Source organism: Trachypithecus francoisi, unplaced genomic scaffold (assembly GCF_009764315.1).
Source record: "Trachypithecus francoisi isolate TF-2019V2 unplaced genomic scaffold, Tfra_2.0 Lachesis_group9, whole genome shotgun sequence".
Taxonomy (NCBI): domain Eukaryota; kingdom Metazoa; phylum Chordata; class Mammalia; order Primates; family Cercopithecidae; genus Trachypithecus; species Trachypithecus francoisi.
Genome location: NW_022681474.1, coordinates 24,646,981 through 24,667,821, shown reverse-complemented (window position 1 = coordinate 24,667,821; position 20,841 = coordinate 24,646,981). Strand labels below are relative to the sequence as shown.

The following is a 20,841-nucleotide window of genomic DNA, read 5'->3' as shown; positions in this document are numbered from 1 at the left end:
AAGCGATTGAGATGTAAAGTTTGAATTCCATGTTGATCTTATAACTTGGTTTTATGTAAATCAAATGACAGTCCACTAGCATTTAAAGTTTTTAGCCTTTTAAAAATATTTTTTCATTCTTTATACAAATGATCATCCAAAGTAAAAATATCACTTGACACTTCCATTAACTTTTGTCTTAAACATCATGAAAAACTTAAAGCCTAGAAAATGAGTTAAATTCACCAAAATTGGCAAACATTGGTAACTTTTACTTCAAAGATTGTAAATAAACAGATACATCTTTCAATGGGCTTTCAAGCAGTTTTACAACAAAGCACGTACTTCTTAGCAACATCACTATAAGACAGCAATGTATTCTCTTTAACGTTTACCTGTTGTAATCCTCTATAGGGTTTTGAAAACTTCTGCACATTGTGCTTTTCATATCAAATTTTTATTAAAGATCTTAGCTATTTTCTAAATGAATATCCTTTTTATTGGATTTTTTCCAATTACAAATGAAATTTCATTTTACATCTATAATTAGAAACAACACTTACAATGGGACTGTACAAATTTAGGTCAAAATAAAAATATATGTATTTTGTGACTTCATAAAACATCCTTTACTATATCTTTAAAGAAAGCAGAAGTAACAGTAATATATGTAAAAGTAATGATTTAATGACTATAAGCAAGACAAAGCAATAGAATTGTGCTTCTTTTGCAGACTGGGGACAATGAAATGTTTAGCTACAATTTTCCCATACAAACATGAAACAATATTCATATAGAATAAACACCCTCACAAATAACTGATGGGTGATGAACACACACCAAGTTCGACCAAAGCAAAAAACAAATTGAAAATTGTTGGGTGGGGTTATTCATATTTTAAATTCAACATGCTTGCTCTATTTAAAAATACCTGTAGAAGCTTATAATAAATAGCTTCTATTTCCAGACATAGCAGAGAAGGCATATTCCATTGTTAACTGTAAAAGCAACTCTTAAATTTGAAATTACTGCTATACCACATATTAAAATAACTTTAAGATAAAAAGCCTTCTTTCAGCAACTTGCTGATTTATTTAAAAAATTGTTTTAGAATTACAGTGATCAATATGCATTTTTAAAATACAATATTAATTCCATCATAGCCAATGGAAAATTAACACGCTAAAGTTAAAGGTTTTTCTTTACTGCAATTTTTAAAGTAAACATGTATTATTGGAGAAAAGTATATAAAGAAAAGTATAGAAAGTATAGAAAGATGTGCCAATTGCTTCTAATGGAACAGACTTTAGAATTAGATATCCACATTAAAAATATTCTTTGCTGGTAAGCAAGGCTAAACATAGGTTATGGGTATCTGCAAAGGTCGAACCAGTTGGGAGAATTTTAATCATTTCTGAATGCATGAAACACAATATTTCTTTATAGCATTTATAAATATATCATACAATACTGTTTCCTGTTATGTCATATACCAATATGGCATTGTACAACAAGCATAATGCCATCTGATTCTTACAAAAGCGAATCATTTAAACAAGTCAGTAAAATAAACGGTAGTACCCGCTTTTAGGCATACAGATTGTAAAACTGAAGTTTACTTTTCTTTGATCGGTTTTGCGTAGCAACAGAGAAGTATAAATCAAACAGGAATCAAAATGGCTAAATATGCAAGAAATCGTTATTCACAGTGACATGGCTACATAGAATGCATTATTCTATGCATATTCTTTCCGTTGGTTGAATTTCAAGATAAAAAGCACTTGTTTTCTACAGGTTCACAAAACAGCATAATAACAAGAACAATCAAGGAGAATGTAATGTAAGCGTTAGTTGAGATTAACAAACTATGGCCCAATGCTTATGTCCACTGAAGAGTATTTCCAAATCCAAACAATGGTTACAGAAACCATTTCCCATCTTTCCTAACACAGAGAAAAAGTCTTGCCTGCTTTCCAAGAAACCAATTCTTTGTAACAACAATCTTTCTTTTCAATTAACGTCCATAGGAGTATCACATGTAGTCCATCTTTTATAGCCAAATTTAATGTCACTACAAAAGAAAGCAAATTGGACGATAGTCACATGTATTAGCATCTATAAAGCTGTAATGGCATGAAGATATCTATATAAATCAGGGGTTTAAAATTTTTTTCCTTAACAGTCTCAGGTATCAACCAGAAGAAGTTGCTGATGACCCATTTACTGATGATTTTCGAGGTCTATTGGCAAAAGAAGATTGGTGGTTACCGCTGGGGCTGTTGCTGGTTCCATTCATAGTACTGGAAATGTGAGGAAACTGTGGATGAGGAGACTGCACTGGAGTACTGGGGCTAGGCAAACAAGAAGAGGTGGAGGGAATACCTCCTGCTGGGCTGTTGGCCTTGTCACTCCCAGAGTCACTTTCCAGTTCTCCAGCATTTGTCAGTCCATCTCTCTGATGACTGATCTTCATTCTTTTACAAGTAGGTCGAACTCTGTATTTCAAAGGAAGTGGACCATTCTACAAAGTTAAAAGGAAAAAAATTACTCTTAATTATTTAAATATAGTTTACCATCATAATCTAACAACAGACATGCTACTTACCCTTCTCCAGGTATAAATGTAGGCAATATCCATTAGTGTATAATAATCTTTTAAAGGTTCCTCCTCATACATGACATCAATCTAGTGAAAAATATTTTTATTAAGTAACAAAAGAACAAAGGTAAATCTACATTTTTTGTCATTTAAATATAATCCAAAAGTGCTTTAAAAAGCATATTCTCCAAACATTTTAACAAAGAAAGACTCCTTCTGAAACTTCAAATGAGGAAAAATATATTGCTAGAGAGTGTTAAGGGATTTGTTTTCATAGCATAAAAGAGAACACATACCAAATGTTTTAAGATAAATTTCAACTTTAGCACTAAACATTTTTTTCCTATTGCTTTTTTGGGTTCAAAATTCAAAGTGAAAAATGTAATTAAAACTGTAAAATCTATATAAAATGCAAGAAGAATATAAAAGTAGGTACCTGGAAAGTATTAGGTATGTCCATTTTACTTCTGAGAAACTTTCTTAAGTGCATCACAGTCATTGCTGCTGGGCATCGTAAATATCTTTTATCATTCACCTAAAAGTACATTTAGAAAAGTAACTTTTTTCAGTTACTTTCAGATATGAAGTTTCAATTTGATTGCTTTAATATGATAAAAGATACTAGTATCAAACAAAATTGGAGGTGACCAACCTCTCAACTAATTACTTTGAGTTTACTATCATTATAAATACTAAATGAACAGATTCCTAATATAATAAGCAAACTTCAAATATACCAAAGTATTAACTGTGAACTATTTATTTTGTGAGACTAACAATCATACATAAAATAAATTCTAATTATTAAATACCACATGTAGACTTTTCTTTTTTTTTTTTGAGACGGAGTCTTGCTCTGTCGCCCGGGCTGGAGTGCAATGGCCCGGATCTCAGCTCACTGCAAGCTCTGCCTCCCGGGTTTACGCCATTCTCCAGGCTCAGCCTCCAGAGTAGCTGAGACTACAGGCACCCGCCACCTCGCTTTTTGAGATGGAGTCTCGCTCTGTCGCCCAGGCTGGAGTGCAGTGGCCAGATCTCAGCTCACTGCAAGCTCCGCCTCCCGGGTTTACGCCATTCTCCTGCCTCAGCCTCCTGAGTAGCTGGGACTATAGGCGCCCGCCACCTCGTCCGGCTAGTTTTTTGTATTTTTTAGTAGAGACGGGGTTTCACCATGTTAGCCAGGATGGTCTCGATCTCCTGACCTCGTGATTCGCCCGTCTCGGCCTCCCAAAGTGCTGGGATTACAGGCTTGAGCCACCGTGCCCGGCCTGTTTTTTTGTATTTTCAGTAGAGACAGGGTTTCACCGTGTTAGCCAGGATGGTCTCGATCTCTCCTGACCTCGTGATCCGCCCATCTCGGCCTCCCAAAGTGCTGGGATTACAGGCTTGAGGCACCGCGCCCGGCTGACTTTTCTTAAACATTAAACATGACCATTTTCTTCTATTTAACAGCCGAATATTCTAAAGGGCAACACAATCCCTGATAAAATCTGGAATCCAAACAATGTTTCTTCTATGTTTTTGTAACATGAAACATACCTCCTCCTTAGATTTCTCTTTGTCTTTGTTTACTTTCCGATCCAATCTAAGAAACAGAAAATTTATTAGTGAAATAATCTAATAAAACATTACCATAAAATAGATTGCCTAAAGATTTTACCTGTTCTGGTCAAAGAATTCAATGGATAAGCTTATTATCTCATCATCAGTTATAATTCTTTTATCTTCATCTGCAACCTCTCCTCTATCTTCATTAGAGCCATTGGCAGCTATAATGATATAGTGAAATGTAATTTTTAAAAATTAGATACCTAATATATTTTATATATAAGAGGATGGAAGTGGTTAAGTCTATTTCAATACATTTTAATTCCTAGATAAGCTCTCCCCCCAAATAAAATGTCTTCCCTCCCCTAAAAGGTTTACCATCAGCAGAAGGATGAGCTGCATAAAAATCCCTTCTTCTCTTCATTTCATCTGAATGGGGAAAAAAAGATGTAAACCTTTGGCATAACACAAAGAACTAATGAATAATCTCTTTAAATTCATTTTCTAAGCAAGTTACTCACTTTTGAAAAGCCCTGGAACTAATTTGTATACAATATCTTGAAGAGTTTTATCTGACCTGAAAAAGAATTAAAATAGAAAACTATGAATTAAGATGGCAAGAACTAAAAATGTTCATATGTTTCTGCAGTCTTTTTTCATGCTATAGTATTTTACTTTATTGTGATGCTGTCTATAACTACATTGATAAGGTAAAAATTAACTGAGAGAATAAAAGTTCTCTGTATATAGCACTTTTTAAATCAGTAGAAAAATATTTTATATTCACTAATAAATTCTTCACATTTGCTAAATCAAGAGAAGCGTGCCTTCCAAGTTACTAAATTAAGCTAATATGAATAGAGAATGAAGAGGAAAGACTGGAAGCCCTTTTAAATATTTATTCTTGCCTGTCATGAAGTCCATAAAGCAATGCAAAAAAGGTTAACTAATTCAGTTTTTAAAGGACAGTTAGGAAAAAAAAATCTTAAAATCACTTAACTACTACTAAACTTTGTCTAAACTTGGTCACCATTAACATGGCAAGAAATTAAATGGCTACCCTCCACACAGCACACACATATTAGGTATGTATTCAAGAGTAAATTTTCTGTGAAGAAATAAAGAGAGTAGCCTTCAGTAAATTATACAACTTCAATAACAACTACAAACAAGGAATTTAAACAGTTTCCTACCTTATATTCAGTAGTGGTCTGGTTTTGTGAACTTGGACATCACAAATAGGACAATACTTGCTGGTCTCCAGGTAACGAACAATACACGTTTTACAGACTAGAAGTAGAACACGTAAAGTTTTTTTTATGTTTAGAAATGAGTGGATAAAGCATTGGTGTCAGAAACCGAGAACTAGTAGAAACAAGGTGGTAAATGCCAAAAAGCATTTCCAACTAAATAAACTAATTCATACCCTGAAAACACATACACTGCATGCTTGTAATACAATACATATTAACAAAAAGTCATTACATGCAAAAGAAGAAAATGACTTCACTTTGTACCAACATTCCCACAGATTGCAGGAATCATTAACAGTTTTCAAATTTCAGGTCGAACTGTAAAATACACATGATACAAAAGAGAACTAAAGCTCGGTACTTACAGGAATGTAGACATTCTATTATGGTTGTGGCATCAATGAAGTACCCTCCACAAAGCACACACATCAGGTGGGGATTTAGCTCAGTGATCTTGATTCTCGTTGTTCGATGCATTTCTGCTTGATAAAAAATCCTGCAAGACACACAAATAATAGCCATAATTCACAGAACAAGAATGGAGATCATCTAGTAATCACACACCCTGAAACACTGAATTCAGAAAACCCATTTAACACCGCACAGCTGGGCTGTCCCAACGTTTCTACAGAAGGAATTTACACATCAGATCGGAATCACTTCTACCAAACTGATGAAAAAGGATCCAACTAACGTTACTTCTGGTCTTTGAGATCAATCCTGTAGGAAGAAGAAAAGGTCTGGGGTGGGGGCTGGGAGCTGAGCGTATTAGGGTCTCTTTCTTCCATTTGTCCTCCAGCCCAGCAGTCCCAAGGCTGCTGCAGACGCCACACAATCCCCGCGGATATTTACCAACCACTAGGGCTTGTTCCAGCTCTCCAAATTATTATAAAACTTCCTCAAGAATCTGCAAGCGAAAATCCCGGGGTTCCGGTTGTTTTAGACGGTTCCAGCAAGCAGAACCTGGCACGTTTTTACGCGACGCGCAGGGAAAACAATTCTGCCCTCCCTGCATCCCTGGCATTTCCGGAGCCTGGTGCCGGGGCCGCAGGAGGAGCACCTCCAGTCGGCCTGGGCCGGGGCCTGAGCGCGGCGGACGCCCGGGGGCCGGGATGCGAGGGGCGGATCCGGCGGCGCCCGGGGCTCCGTCTCGCTCCGGATTCGGAACTCGCCTCGGTCGGGGTTTCCATAGCAACTTACACTTACACTTGGCATCCGGCCACCGCTGCAACTCCGCGCGGAGCCCGGCCCGAGCCCCGAGCCACGGCGGGCGTGCGGGGCGGCAGGCTGGGGAGGGGCGGCGCGCCGCGGGGGCGGGGCCGGCGCGGGGGCGGGGTGGGTGCGGCGACGCCGGGGGGGCGGGGCGGCCCCACGAGGCCAGGGCGCTGGGGAGCGGGGACTAGGGACCAAGTCCTGGGCGGCGGGGACCCGGGAGCCTGCGGCAGCGCCCGCGAAAGGAAAATGCAAACCGCACTCCCGGCCATTTCGGACACTCCAGGAGCCTCTTTCCACGTCGACTTGGTGCGCAGAGCTGGTTTCAGATCTCGACTCCCTCGGTCTGTCCTGTCTGCAATCACTAGGTCAGAAATTTCACGAAGGGATTTTTTGAGAATTGCCAACTGTGCACTTAGCCCGAAACCGTCAGGGCTCAAATTGCAGAGATGTTTATTGAACCGAACCTCTTTAAAACTTCTTTCTCTAATGTGACGCTCTCCTGTAGATCAAATGAGCGATACAAAGTTTTGGAAAGGCTGAAAACTGAAATCTGTTTTACAAGAAGAGGAGGGGGCAAAGCCCAGTGTTTTATTTGAACAAACTATGCTGGGGGCAAGAAAAAGTACTTTAATCAGTACGATAGTGACAACGTGTACAGAACCTTGTGACCAGACCATTCCCAACGCTAAATCAACAGCTTGTCAACCCAGAGCAGCGACAGAAGAGAAAAACAAATGTAAAACCCCCCATACGATGAAATGATATTCCCAACAGGTATCTCTATTACAGGAAAGTCACAATGGGGACCTGTCAGCAACAATACACCAGCCGACAGCCAGGGAAGTCAATTACTTCGTGTAGTATTCTTAAAAAATAAACTTCAACCCCCCTCCTTCATTCATTTCAGAACCTGATATAAGACTAAGCTTTCAGACCTCACTGAAGTACACTCTTAAATCTTCCTTGAATGGAAATCCAGGATCTTTTGAAACTTGCAGTAAGATGTACCTGCGTTTTTAATTCCTAAGGTGTATTAATGCAGTAAAGGGAAACACCAATCAACACAGCTCAATGGCTGAAATTAAGAGCTAACCTCAAGAAAATGGTAAAAAACAAAACAAAGCCTCTCTTATGAAAGTGACCACAGTGGCAACTGGCGACCTCTACCAGAAAACTTCTGGTGTGACTCCTCAGTTATCTTTGGATTACTTGTTTTGGAGAATACTGTCAACATGTTAACATAAATCTAAGCGGGGCATAGAGGAGTTGCAGGTAGAGCAATGTCCCTAAAGAGTAGCAATATTTAAATCAAACTGTACTTGGTAAATTAAAGAACAGCCTTCTTGGTGCTTAAAGAAAATTCTCCTTTTGAAACCACAGGATCTTTCCTAGAAAGATAGTGAGGTAATACTTCTGTTTGCCTGTGAAAGCATACTGCACTAAAAAACCACTGATCACAAAGTTCATGAAGGGGCTCCAATAAAAATAGCTGCCTTTATTTCTCCTCTGCCTTGCAGAAAACCAACGCCACACAAACACAAGTATTAACAAGGAGAACAATCAAACCTCAATGGAGGGTTATCTACCGGTTTGCTTTGAGCATTTAAGTCACATGTACTTGACCAAAAGTCTTTCAAATTCATCTTAAGTCTTAATTCACACAATTCCTCTACCTCAGTTCAGAAAAATTTGGCCACAATCCTGTGACCATTTATAATGCTAATAAATATCACTGTTACTTATATAAAAATCAGTCCTTTATGTTTTTATACCATTTGAAAGTAGTGGCAACCTAAGGAAGACTTCCAAAGTGTTTGACGTGCTTGATAAGATTTGAGAAACAATCTCTTCCACCACAGAAGTGAAAACCTTCCAGGTTCCAACCCAGAAAGTGCCAGTTAAGCAAGGAAAAATGCACCAAACATATTATGGTAAAAATACTCAACCGTTAAAACTTGCCATTGTAACACACTCAGTTGGGGCTGTCAGTTTTTAGGTGGAGGCCTAATACCAGGAATGTCAAAATGAAGGAAAACAGAAGCAAGTTCTTGTGTTAACCATCAACTTGCCTACTGCAACCTAAGAAATGCAAATGAACTCCATAGCCCCAGTTGGGGTTCACAGCCCAACATAAGCATGGGTAAAGTTGGGGTTAATTTGACTCCTGGGGAGAAATTTGCCTATCTGCACACTTAACATACATCCAAGAAATTAATGATAGAGTATTAATGGACTTATCATGTACAGTTAAATGCTTAATTTTCTTACAAAAGCTTTAAGTGTATACATGCATACACAGTGACTTGTAACATTTACTAGGCGTAAGACTCACACAAGTAGGTTATTTCAAGCACTTCTGACTACACTCTGGGGTAGATGTATGGAATTAACTCAAATCTAAAAAATTATAATTTTGTTTACAAAATCAACCCCCGGGATTTCTGATCAGTCTACTTAAAACTCAAATGTTAACATATAGAGTCTCATAACTTGTTATATACTGTCAATAATTTGCATCCTTAAGTATCAACTCTTTCGTGGAGCTTATAATGTGTTTCCAGAACATGGGAGTTAAGGTTCCTATAAAATACACGTTGAACTACTCATAATGTTGTACACACCACCAACCTACACTTGCATTTGGATAAATATGCTCGGAATTTTGCCCACATTAAGGGAAGGGGTTAATACATGCTTCTCTTTCATATATTGAACCGTGACCACTAAGCCCACTAAATCCTTTTACTGCAATTGGTAATGATCAAAGTCTCTCTACTTGTTTACTTCCAATTATTAACTGTAAATCTCTGGGAAAAAGATCATGCCATATCGCTGTCAAGCCCAAGTGGCTGCGTAAACATATGCAATCAACTTTTTAGTGCTCCTTTCTAAAGCATCCCTTTGCCAAATGACCTATGCTGACATTTAGCAAAACCTATAAAAGGTAGTGGACTGGAGTCATGATGCTGAGTGCATCCCTTCTATGTGGAAGTCGAGAGAAAAGTTGCAGTCTCCAAAAGGGGAAAAAAGAAAAAGGAGAGAAAGAAGTAGTGAGAAAGGAAGCCTCCAGCAAGGCTAACGTCCAGTCACCATCTTCACTCCACAAAAAGCTCCAAATTTGAAATGCCCACTTCCCAGGGAGCACCTCCCAAGTGATGTTTAGAGCACTTATCCAAGACTCCCAACACACACCACATTGAAAACTTTAGCATTTTAAACACAAATGCAGGAGACCTTGGAAACAACTAGGAACCGCCATCTTACCAGCCATCCAATCTCACACAAGTGTCCCCCCAACTTAAGTTAATAACATTTTTGTCGGGGCTCTCTCCAGCCTAACACCCACCTTGGCGGATTGGCCGCCTCCCACGCAACCCGTCCCTATAAAATGGGGGCGTTCTCTGGGGGCTGGAGCCCCTCCAGAGCCCTTTCTTCGGGAGAGGAGGGAAGCCACTTGACCCAAGCAGCTCCCGATTTCAGGAACCCGTCCCCGTTTCATCCAAATCTACCTCTCAACAAAGGGTGCTGCGGCCGGGAGAGCCGCCGAGGCTGGAAATACGACTGCTCCTCTTGGGGGCCATGTGCGTCGCGAGGGTGCGGAGGGGCGCCCGGGGTAGCGGGGAACTAAAACGTGGGGCCGCGCGCGGCGCGCCGGGGCTGAGCGGGCGGCGGCGGCTGGAGCGGCGCCGAGCCCTGCTGGCGGCGGCGGCGCGGCGCGGGCTGCGGGTCGGTCCCGGCGCCGCGGGAGTCGGCGGGTGGCGGCGGGCGCGCGCTCGCAGGCGCGGGGCGGGCGGCGCGCGGGGCCGGCGGGCGCGGGGCGGGCTGCGCGGGGCGCGGGGCCGGGCGCCCACGCTGTCAGCGCCCTCCCGGCGGCGCGGCCGGGGCGCGGGGGGGGCTCCCCTTCCACCCGCGGCTGCCCCGAGCCCCGCGCGGCCCCCGCCGGCCCCCAGCCCCGTCCCGGGGGCGCCTCGCCTCCTACGTACCCGGAAAGAGCAGCCGGCGCGAGGCGATCGAAGCGGGCGGAAAAGACAATGAAAGTTAAAAGTCGTTCAGCAGAAAATGAATGCGAGCCAAGCGGCCATCTTGAAGCGAGCTGCAGACGCCGCTGTCAATGGGCAACCAGCGCGGCCCCGAGCAGCCGCGGCCGCCGCGCTCGCCTCATGCCGCCTCCGACCGGCGTCCTCCTGCTCCGGCGCCTCGGCCTCCTCCGGCGCCTCGGCCTCCTCCTCCTCCGCCTCCGCCTCGACCTCCAACGCCTCCTCCTCCTCCTCCTCCTCCTCCTCGACCGCCGCCGCCTCCTCCCGCTCCGCACTCGGGGGAGGGCGCGCGCGGAGGGGGCGCGATCGGTTTTATTCTGCGGGGCTGGGAGGTGCTGCTAAGCCGGAGCGGGGCTCCCGCGCCCACATCCCCATTGTCTCGCCCGGATCTCTGCCTCTCATACTACGATTATTTCATAGTTGCTGTGGGGGAGGCGGGCGGGCGGGGGGCGCCGTGTGTGTGCGTGCGAGCGGGGGGAGGGGAGGAGGGGGAGGGGAGGGTGGAAAAAAATGCACCGCTGAAGGCAGAGTGGAAACTGACACCGGCTCCAAAATGGCTCGGAGTCCGCCCGCCCCCTCCCCCCGCCGCCCCCCCAGCGGGTCACGTGCTCCCCTCATTCCTTAAGGGCGGCCTGGGAATTAGTGTCGGTGTAGTCAGGCCCGTGGCCGCCCCCTCCCCTCTGCGCCGCGCGCCCGGCCCCCTCCCTCGCCCCGCGCCGCGGCGGTGGAGACATTTCTCCACAGCGCCACACGCGCCGCCCTGCTCCGCGCGGCCGCCACTCCGGCCCCGCACGCCGCGCAGTCCACCCCGCCCCCCGTTCTTTCTTTCCCCGGCCGCCCGCCTCCTCCCGGGGCGTCCCCCGGCCGGCCCCGCGGGCTGCGGCCCAGGCTCAGGCGCCGCGGCGCGGAACCTGCGCCCGAGTTGGGCTCGCAGAAACAACAGCGCCCGCCCCTGCCCGCCCGCCCGCGGCCGCGCCGGCCTCTTCCCCGCCCGCCGGAGGCCGAGGCGGGGCGCGCGCAGGCGACGGCTGGCTCCGGGCTGGGGCTCCGCGCCGGGCCGGGACCCGGCGGCCGAGGGTCGGGATGTGGGCGAGCCCTCGGGCGCAGGTAACGGGCCGCGCAGCCGCCCGCGCCCGCCCCCGCCCCCAGAGTCCCGAAGCAGGGTTCTGCGACAGACCCGGGGGGATCGCATTCTTTCCTCCTTAACTTTAATCCTGAGAAAAGGCTATCGTTAAAAGTTCACACTACTCCTATCTAGCTTCACACAAAGTAATAATTAACACACTAATTCAGACCCAAACAAAATATCACTCTTTGTGGAAAACAACACCTTATTTATTCAGGGTGTAATACTGTCTACTTCCTTTCAGAAGACTTGAAAAAGATCAAAATAGGATAAATGGACAGTTAGTACTAAACGATTCAATACTTGGGCAGTATCTTTCCCTCTTAACTCTTTCACACGTGTTTTTTAAAGTGTCAAAATTGATGAATGGTATAAATTCAAAAGGAAAATTCTTTTCTACTGAAAAGAACATCCAGCTCGCACAAACGGTGGTTCAGCTCAAGGCAAGGCGTTTCTGGTTTTCCTCTGCACTCGGGCGGATCGTTAACTTCCCCAAGTTACAACTGAGTTGCTCTTTCCAGGCTTTTCGAAGCATCTTTAAGTTTCCCCACCAAGTCCTAAAAGACGTGTATACAATACCACGTTTTTAGGATAAAACAAGGAAAGAAGTATCCAAGTTCAAGAAAGATGCAAGAAAAAAAGTCAGGACACACCTTCCAAACAAGCTTAAAATTCAACAAGATTTTAACCTTTGACAAACTACTATCAGTCAAAAGAAGCGTTTCCTCAGAAACATCTCATGTTCAAATCGGTTATTTGCCCTCACAGTGAAACATGATTTCTAACCGAATCCTTAACCGCCCAGGTACATCTGAATTTTCTCAAGTTATCTAACAAAGATTATGCTGTATATACATTTTCTGAAAGTTTAAAGTTTGATTCACAGTTACATTAAAACGGCTCTGCAGAAGATGCCTTTGAAAAATTCAATTTCACTTAAATTTCCAGTAATGATCTTCATTTTTTAAAAGCTATGAAATAAATTCGTTGCCATATGCACTAATCAATGTAGTTTTGAATTTACCCAGTCTTAAATGGGCAATAAAAACAGTTTTAGAATGTTATGTATACTTCCCCCTTTATAAAAAGTCATTAAAACCACTGTTTCAAAATCCAATTTTGACAGTTTAATTCAATTTCTGAAAGCAAAGACATTTTCAAAGCCATGTCTTAATTTTGCTTTATCTTATTGGACCAAACTCATCATGAAGAAATTTACACTAACACTACAGAAGTTTATTTTAACCAGCAAGAACAGCAAATACAGACCAATTCTCTATTAATTTCAACAGTGAAGCCTATGTTAAAATACTACTTTTGATGCCCCTTTCCCATTAAATCCTTAACTAATCTTCATTATCTGCTGACAGATGGTTAGATTAATTTTATTTTGAACTGTCCAAGAGTATAACTCTCAAGTAAACATTTATAAAAAGACAGGCATATTTATAGATCCTAATACTGTACCTGTAATTGTTCCATGCTGCAACTAAAACTAATCTCTGGGTAGGATGGGGAATCAGTGTTCTAGGGCAGGGAAAAAAAACACGCAACAAAAAACGCTGTTTATTTAAATCAATGAAATTATAAATTTCATTACACATTTCATTATTGGGTAAGACTTATCTATAAATACCTGTATACTTAAGGTCACCAAATATGCAGGTCTGTGCATCTTATGAAGTTGATTGGTCTAAAATAACACAACAAACACAAAACAGCCTTTAACTCTGTGTTTTAAGAAGTTCCCTGAATCCGCCCTAGAGAAGTTGGTTAAACTTTACCTTTATCTGATACTCCAAGCGCCAAGAAACATCCGTTATATGAGGGAGAGATCTACCTATGCTGAAAGATGCAATGATAATTTTGTGCATAGTCTCTACAGAAGAACTTTTCAGTTATTTATATTTACTAAGAATGGCTCTACTTTCCATCCCCAACTCCATTTTAATCCATTCTGAATTTAAACCATTGTTAAACTTTACTTTTAAATTCTGAATGGTAAAAGAGCATTTGAAAATCATCTCAATAAACTTTATCTTTAAAAATATTAGCTTAACTTCAATTGTTTGACGTGCCCTTTGGCTCTTTTTCTTTGGGTCAAGATCCCGAAGATCTTGTTTCACACCAACACTCTCCATTCATACCTGCAAGTGAAAAGTGCCTCAGCTTGAGACACCTTACACAGTACCTACCTTCCCAGTAGGATTTCTAGGGAATTCTTATTATTCTGGAGAGGAAAAAGAAAGAGAGAAAAAAAACAGATCTTTACAAATAGAGTAAAAGAAAAATAGTCACTGTTAATTAAAAATTTTAAAGTAACCTGATATTCCGTGCAAAACAGTTCTATTCGCTCTCTGTCAAATTTACAGTCTTCTAGATAAGTGCTAGAAGAAAAGAAAAAAGCCAAAGTTCTGTCTCCATTTTTAAAACTGAAATTGAAATCATAAAGGTACTATTTGAAAATAAATGGATATTTAAATAAATCCTGTACCTTAGAGTTGACTTGTCAGCTCGGTGCTTTCCTGCCTCTAGTATGTAAGTTGCAGCTGCTGCATGACAATGTTTTAAAACCACTGGGTCGATATGTTTCAAGTCTGGATGATCTAAAATAAATTAACTTCCAGTGATGCCTATGATAATAAATTCTTTATAGTCATGTTCCTAAAAAGAATATTTTAATTTGGGTTTAAAAACCCTTTAATAAGATTTAAAAAATTTCAACTATAAGGACAGTCATAATTATAAGTCAATGAGATGAGCAACAAGGTCAAGTGAAAAACAATAAAAAGAACACATCAAGAACTCTACTATTACTGGTTTCAATCAACTTATTTTGCCTTAATATTTTTACTATTAAAAAATATTATAGCCCCCAAAGAAAATATTACAATGCAATGGTCATTCTAACACTGGAGTAAATTCAAAGGAAAAACAAGATAAATATTTTACATGGTGTCAATTTTAGAATAAACTTCCGTCCTAAAAATGACGAGCTTAGGGTAACTGGCTCCATGAACAACACATCACGGGGGTAGAAGGTAAGGCATGAGTTCAGAATATAAAATACAAATTTCAAAATTATAGTAGTACTTTCAGGGTTTGACAGTCATCTTTTTTTTTTTTTTTTGAGATTAACCCAGGTGGTGGTTACTATTTTCGTTTGAAGAACTTCCACTTTCATACTTTTTGTACAAGTGTTTAGTTCATGAAACTACAGAAAAAAAAAAAAACCAAAAATTTGAATTGTTGGGATATTTATATTTAAGAAAATCATCTAAAAGCGATCTGTCTTAAAATATGTCTTCAATCCAGACTGACACTGCACCTCCGCAGTCACTGACCAGATCGCTTAAAAGACACTCGCATCCTGGTAACTGGGGCGGAACAAAGTATTGTGCATCATAGTTTAAGGTTCTAGGTGTAGAACCTGAGTAAAACATGCTGAACTAGAGCGCTGGAGTGATCACAGCAACTTGAGGTATGCTCTAAGTTGGCAAATGTCAACACTATCTGACCTAGTAATTACTTCGGAAACAGACCCTTTTAAACCTTTGCTAGCCTAGCCCTGGAAGCTTGAATTGCAGGGAGCTCCCCAGATGAAGTCCAACTGTCAAAATAGCCGCAGCCTCAGACAAGGCTAAACACCTTAGATGTTTAGGCCACAAACAAGATTTGAACACGGGCTTTACAAAAGAACAAAGAGACTGGGAGGGAAACCGGGCCAGGAACGTGGAGCTGGCTCTATGAAGGTGCCAAGTGGGGCCAAAACAATGCTCAGGGTCTGCTCCGAGTCCTAGCAGAGCCACGTCCCCAACACTCCGTCCGGAGCGAAGGGCAAAGCCCGGAGACTTCCTCTTCCCGGGGCTTTCCCCTTCTCGCTCCGCCGGCTCCTCTTCTCCGAGCGGCCCTCCACCCCGGCGGATCCAGCTCCGAGCCGAGCCGAGCGGCTTACCTAACACGGCCTCGTCCGCCTGGGCGTCCAGCAGGCTCTGGAAAGCCGCCCGGAGGAGAAGCGTGAAGGCGTTGGAGTCGAAGGAGCCGGGATCCGCCAGCATCTGGAAGCCTTTCTGCACAGACTCGGAGAGCTCCATTGTGAGCGCGCCGTGACCTTCGACACGCACACCACGTGACACGCGCCGCGCGCTCAGCTGATGCGGCCGCGCGCGCACGCGGCTCGGGGCGGCTGGCGGCGGCGCGGGCTGCGGGGCGTCCCCGCTCGCCTCCGCGTCCGCGCGCGGGTCCCGCGCCCCCAGCAGCCGCCTGCCGCCTCCCACTGTGTCGGTCCAGCTTTTCCTTGTCCAGCGCAGGCCGCGCGATCTGCCGAGCCTTGGCTAGAAGGGCGGCCTCGGGCGCTTTGTGGACGCGCCGGGCGCTTTCTCCTTGGCTCGGCGCTTACCTCGGACGGTCACCAGCTCGGTTCCCTGAGAGATCCCGGGGAGACGGCGGACGGTGTCGGGATCCTGGCCCCCGCCTCCCGCAAACGGCGCCCTGCCCGCTCCTCGCTCTGCGCGAATCCTGCAGGGAGCTCCGGTCTCAGGCAACTGGATATTGTTTGTTTTTGTGTTTTTTTGTTTGTTTTGTTTTTTAGCTCACCAACTTAACCTCGCAGCACTGCCCTTTTATGAGACTGTAAGACATCTAATTATGTGATTCTTGCTTATTTTTACTTTTTCTTTATCATTTCTGGAATACGGCAGTAGAGTCCTTCGTGCATGGGGGGTGTGTACACATGCACACATACACAGAGTTCCTGTATGCACTGCACTCCAGCAATCGGATTGTGAACAGATTTGACAAGATTATTAACAATTTTATGTGCCGCTACAAATAAATGCCAACTGCCATACACATTTTGTGCTACTCTACTCACTACATCTGTGGGTCCAGTTTTAGTTGCTGTATAGAATCTGCATAAATATGTTTTTATTAAACAGCTACCTTAGTAAAGTACAGTTAGGAATGGCAAGATCTTTATTAGAAGTGAATTACTTGTTTAGGATGCTCATACCTTTAAAGATTCGAATACTGTATAAAGTTTAACTTCCTCTCTATTTCTACGAAGTTGGTTTAGAGAACAAGAATGATTCTTTAAAAAACCCGTGAAGCAAAGTAGATTAGGCATTTTTAATCAAAATAACTTGAAAAGTTAAAAAATACAAGTTCTTGAAGGGTGGAGGGAAGGGATGCAGAACAACAAAGATGTTTTAGTCTTCAGGAGCGATTATTTGCTACATTAGACCCAAAGTGAAACATTCTTTTATTTTTCTAACTTAGATGTCTATTTAAAAAATTTTTGATGGATACAGTCGCCATTTATCTTGGCACCAATACGTAAAGAGTACCTCATTTCACAACAGGATGCAAATGGAGTAACAGCATCAGTAACAAATTGAGTAACTCTACTCAGCCCTCCTTTGAAAGCTTTAAAAGGCACGTGCAGTGGCTGTTCACTCGGTGAGAATATAGTAGCAGTGAAGGATTTAAAAGTCTCCCTAGAGTCTTTATGAAACAAACACCTATTAATCATGTTCATCTTTTCTTCCCATCACTCATCTTCTTCCTAATTTGTTTCTCATCAGTAGTAAAATGTCAGTTGAAAAACTTCATGATATCTGATTACATAGAGAATAAATAGGACAGAGTTGTGTAAATGTTCAACAAAAATATTAACAACATCCAAGCTTATTACAGTTATTACACATGTATTTTATGACCTAGTATAACATTGATTATTAATACTCTAAAGAATTTGAGTTGATAACTCTAATACTCAATTTAGTGTCAAAAAAAGTATTAATCATGGGGATGGATTTTAAAATATTATTTTAAAAGAGAAAAATAAGTACAAGTGGTTGTGAATTTGTGGGCATAAAAGTTAGGAAATTCACAAGGATTGTTTCCATAATAGCTGTCATGTTATTCTGTTGCCCATGTATGAGTACTTTCTCTTAGGATGTTTTGTCCTCTTAGGCCTAAGTATATTCATGTGTTAGGCCTAAGTGATGGGCACATTTTAAGCTCACACAAAAATTTTCACCATAGTGTGTTCTAATGCTAGAAAAACTGAATTTTCCTACTACAGTTATATTTATTTAAACTTCCTTTGAAGGAGGCACAGGATTGAGTGTTTCAAACATGTGTGTCTTTGACAAGCCATTGAAATACATGGAAGTATGATTATCAAAAGGCATGACTACCCAGATGTAGACTCTCTTGGTTGCAGCCATAAAAATCAATGCGTTTTATATTAGAAAAACTACATATGAATATATTCTGAAAATATGAAAAATACTGTTTAAAATTTTGCTTTACTCACTGAAAACAGCATTGGAACTTTGACTAAACTGCAGGCTCAAAGCCAGTAAACTAAATTTGGCCCCAAAAAGTTCTTTAAAAGAACAATTATGTGCAACTGAAAATAACAAAATACAGATGTAGCCATCTTCACATGAACAATATATCTTGCCTTCTAAACTGCAAATATTAGGTAGACAATGCTGATAAATTTATTTTTCTTTTTGAGAATCTAGAAACCATTTTAAGAACTACAAGTGACCCTTTTAAACAATGTTTTAAAGTTTCAAGTACATTGTATCCTTTGAACTGGTTAATTTTTTTAGAAACAAACTTAATATTGGCCCCTTTATTGTGATTACAATTAAATAGGCTAGGGCTTTTGCAGGATCTATGTGGTCACCTTTTCCCACAGGCCTCATTGCTGCATTTGTTAGTGTTATGAATTTAAATATTTTCTTTTTTAGATTGTATAAGTACTTTTTTGCTCTTGTGCAGAGAACGCTGAAGGAAGGTACTCCTTTAGATTGAAGAGTTCATGGAACTCCATGGGGAGAAAAAAAATTTTAATAAGTTTAAGTGCCATTGAGACACAGACTAGTTTTAACTGGCTTATATATTTATTGTATATTCTAGTGGAGATCTGTTTTATCTGTTTTATTCTCTGTAGCCTGCTCATATGCTACAGAGAAGAAAGTTTAAAACGCTTTTAAAACTACATATAAATAAGAAACCATTCTCTCTGTTTTCCCTAACACCAGTGCTTGATGGTTACTTTAACTTTGAGATATTTGTTAATGATATAGGCTTTACTGTTTTAAAGCTATTTTAACCACAAATGGACAGTTGGAAGGAGTACTTAACTGAGTTATATATGACACTTGAGAGTATAAGTCAAAAACTGTTTCAGTGAAGTTTATAAAACCTATCTACATTCTTTTATTAAATAACTTGGCAAGGCACAGATTGTGACTTGGAATTTGAATGGTCAAGTTTTTGCACATTCATGATCACAGAGTTGAGTGGTCTCAAATTGCATTTTATATCACACTGTCAAACACCAAATTGAGTATTCAGAGGGGACAGCAAAGCTTTTATTTTCAATTTAAACATGTAATCCAATCCCTAATTATTTCTAAACGGTCATTGCTGCAATAATTTATAGGGACAAATATAACCTTTTCTCACATTGTATAGCTTAATTTGCATATGTGGATTTTAAAATGTGTGAGGGAAATGAAATACTAATTACATTAAATAAACTGGAACCACAGGGATTAAAATTAATGATACAATGTTCTCTAAAACAGTTAGCTAACGTATGTATGCTTATGGTTTTGCACAAGTGTTTTTTATTTTTCCCCTAAAACTTTTTTGAATACATTTATATTAAGTAGTAAATAGTACAATTTCTATTTAATATTGTCATCATTTAGTACCATTTTATTTTATTTATTTATTTTTTATTTATTTTAGTAGAGACAGGGTTTTGCCATATTGGCCAGGCTGCTCTCAAACTCCTGACCTCAGGTGATCTGGCCGCCTCTGCCTCCCGAAGTGCTGGGATTACAGGCGTGAGCCACAGCGTCCGGCCGGTACCATTTTAAATATTTCATTTTCGTAAGTTGTATCTGGGAAATATAAAACATAAAACTTCAAAATATAAGGAAAATTAAAAATTTTAAATCTAAATTTTAAAAGGTCAAATTATCATGCTACTAAGAAATTGAGTTTATTATATAAGATCTCACAACATTTTCTGAAATTTTTTCTTTTCTTTTTTTTTTTTTTTTTGAGACAGAGTCTTACTCTATTGCCCCGGCTAGAGTGCAATGGCATAATCTCAGCTCACACAACCTTTGTCTCCTGGGTTCAAGCAATTCTCATGCCTCAGCCTCTCAAGTAGCTGGGATTACAGGTGTATGCAACCACACCCGGCTAATTTTTGTATTTTCAGTAGAAACAGGATTTTGCCATGTTGGCCAGGCTGGTCTCAAACTCCTAACCTCAAGTAATCCACCCACCTTGGCCTAGAAAACCATAATTTTGTTAAACTTTGCAAATAAGAATTTCTATAGTCAAAATGTTGGCAAAGAAAATACTATTTAATTTCTAAAGTGAAATTTGGGAGCTGTCATCAGTGTTGTCATGCCATGATTTTGTTAGCTACTTGAGTGAGTATAAGATAATGGCAAAATTAAAGGAGCAGACCTAAGAATGAAATTATACTTTAAATATCAAATATTTGTATCTAACCAGTCCATAGTTTTAAAAGGATTTTGTGCATATTGGAAAAGTCATGTCTACTCTTTAGGACTTCAGCGTAGCATGTTGAAATGTACTTTAGGAAGTTTGATCCCTTATTTTTAAGCAAAGCAGTTAATGTCACATGGGGAATATCTGAGTTGTAAAGACCAAAATTATGAAGTCTTCATCTAAGAAGAAATGAGAAATTGATTTGTAAAAAAGAAATGAAAATAGACAAATATAATTTGGCAAAAGATGAAGGCAGATTTTAAGTTAAAGGTAAGGAAGTTAGGAAGAAATGATAGAAAGCAATCATACTCCATGCAACATTTAATGAGAAAAGAACAGGTTGTATTATGTGTCTGAGAATTTTTCTCCACAGACAAAAAATAATTTTCCTTTAAATTCAGAGAGTGATTTAAATGATTCACTTATCTTTTGTGTGGATTATAAAAAGCACGTTCAATTCTTAAATCACATAATTTCTATCTTCACCAGTTAATTTATATGAAAATTAGCAACTGGCCAATCATCTAATAA

The 20,841-nt window shown here is 40.9% G+C and overlaps 2 protein-coding genes across 6 annotated transcripts; both read right to left on the bottom strand.

Annotated features, from left to right (window-relative positions):
* Window positions 1–233: 233 nt before the first annotated feature.
* Window positions 234–11,186, bottom strand: BMI1 (BMI1 proto-oncogene, polycomb ring finger). 5 transcript variants are annotated; one of them, XM_033209835.1, is made up of 10 exons: window positions 6,586–10,072; window positions 5,745–5,875; window positions 5,320–5,416; window positions 4,648–4,703; window positions 4,505–4,555; window positions 4,239–4,347; window positions 4,118–4,163; window positions 3,015–3,113; window positions 2,585–2,665; window positions 234–2,500 (listed from the first exon to the last, which is right to left on the bottom strand). In XM_033209835.1, the coding sequence occupies exons 1-10, from the start codon at window positions 6,861–6,863 to the stop codon at window positions 2,171–2,173; spliced, it is 1,278 nt and encodes a 425-aa protein (XP_033065726.1). In that variant the 5' UTR covers window positions 6,864–10,072; the 3' UTR covers window positions 234–2,170. The 5 variants fall into 5 exon arrangements, with proteins under 5 accessions (XP_033065726.1, XP_033065727.1, XP_033065730.1 ...); XM_033209836.1 differs by lacking the exon at window positions 6,586–10,072 and adding an exon at window positions 10,578–11,186 and having other exon boundaries at window positions 645–2,500; XM_033209839.1 differs by lacking the exon at window positions 6,586–10,072 and adding an exon at window positions 10,104–10,257 and having other exon boundaries at window positions 1,933–2,500.
* Window positions 11,187–11,944: 758 nt separating this feature from the next.
* COMMD3 (COMM domain containing 3) lies at window positions 11,945–15,930 on the bottom strand. Its single transcript, XM_033209840.1, has 8 exons — window positions 15,713–15,930; window positions 14,252–14,363; window positions 14,081–14,144; window positions 13,953–13,987; window positions 13,542–13,602; window positions 13,394–13,450; window positions 13,225–13,284; window positions 11,945–12,314 (listed from the first exon to the last, which is right to left on the bottom strand). Exons 1-8 carry the CDS (start codon window positions 15,849–15,851, stop codon window positions 12,255–12,257), a joined length of 588 nt encoding a protein of 195 aa, XP_033065731.1. The 5' UTR covers window positions 15,852–15,930; the 3' UTR covers window positions 11,945–12,254.
* Window positions 15,931–20,841: the final 4,911 nt, after the last annotated feature.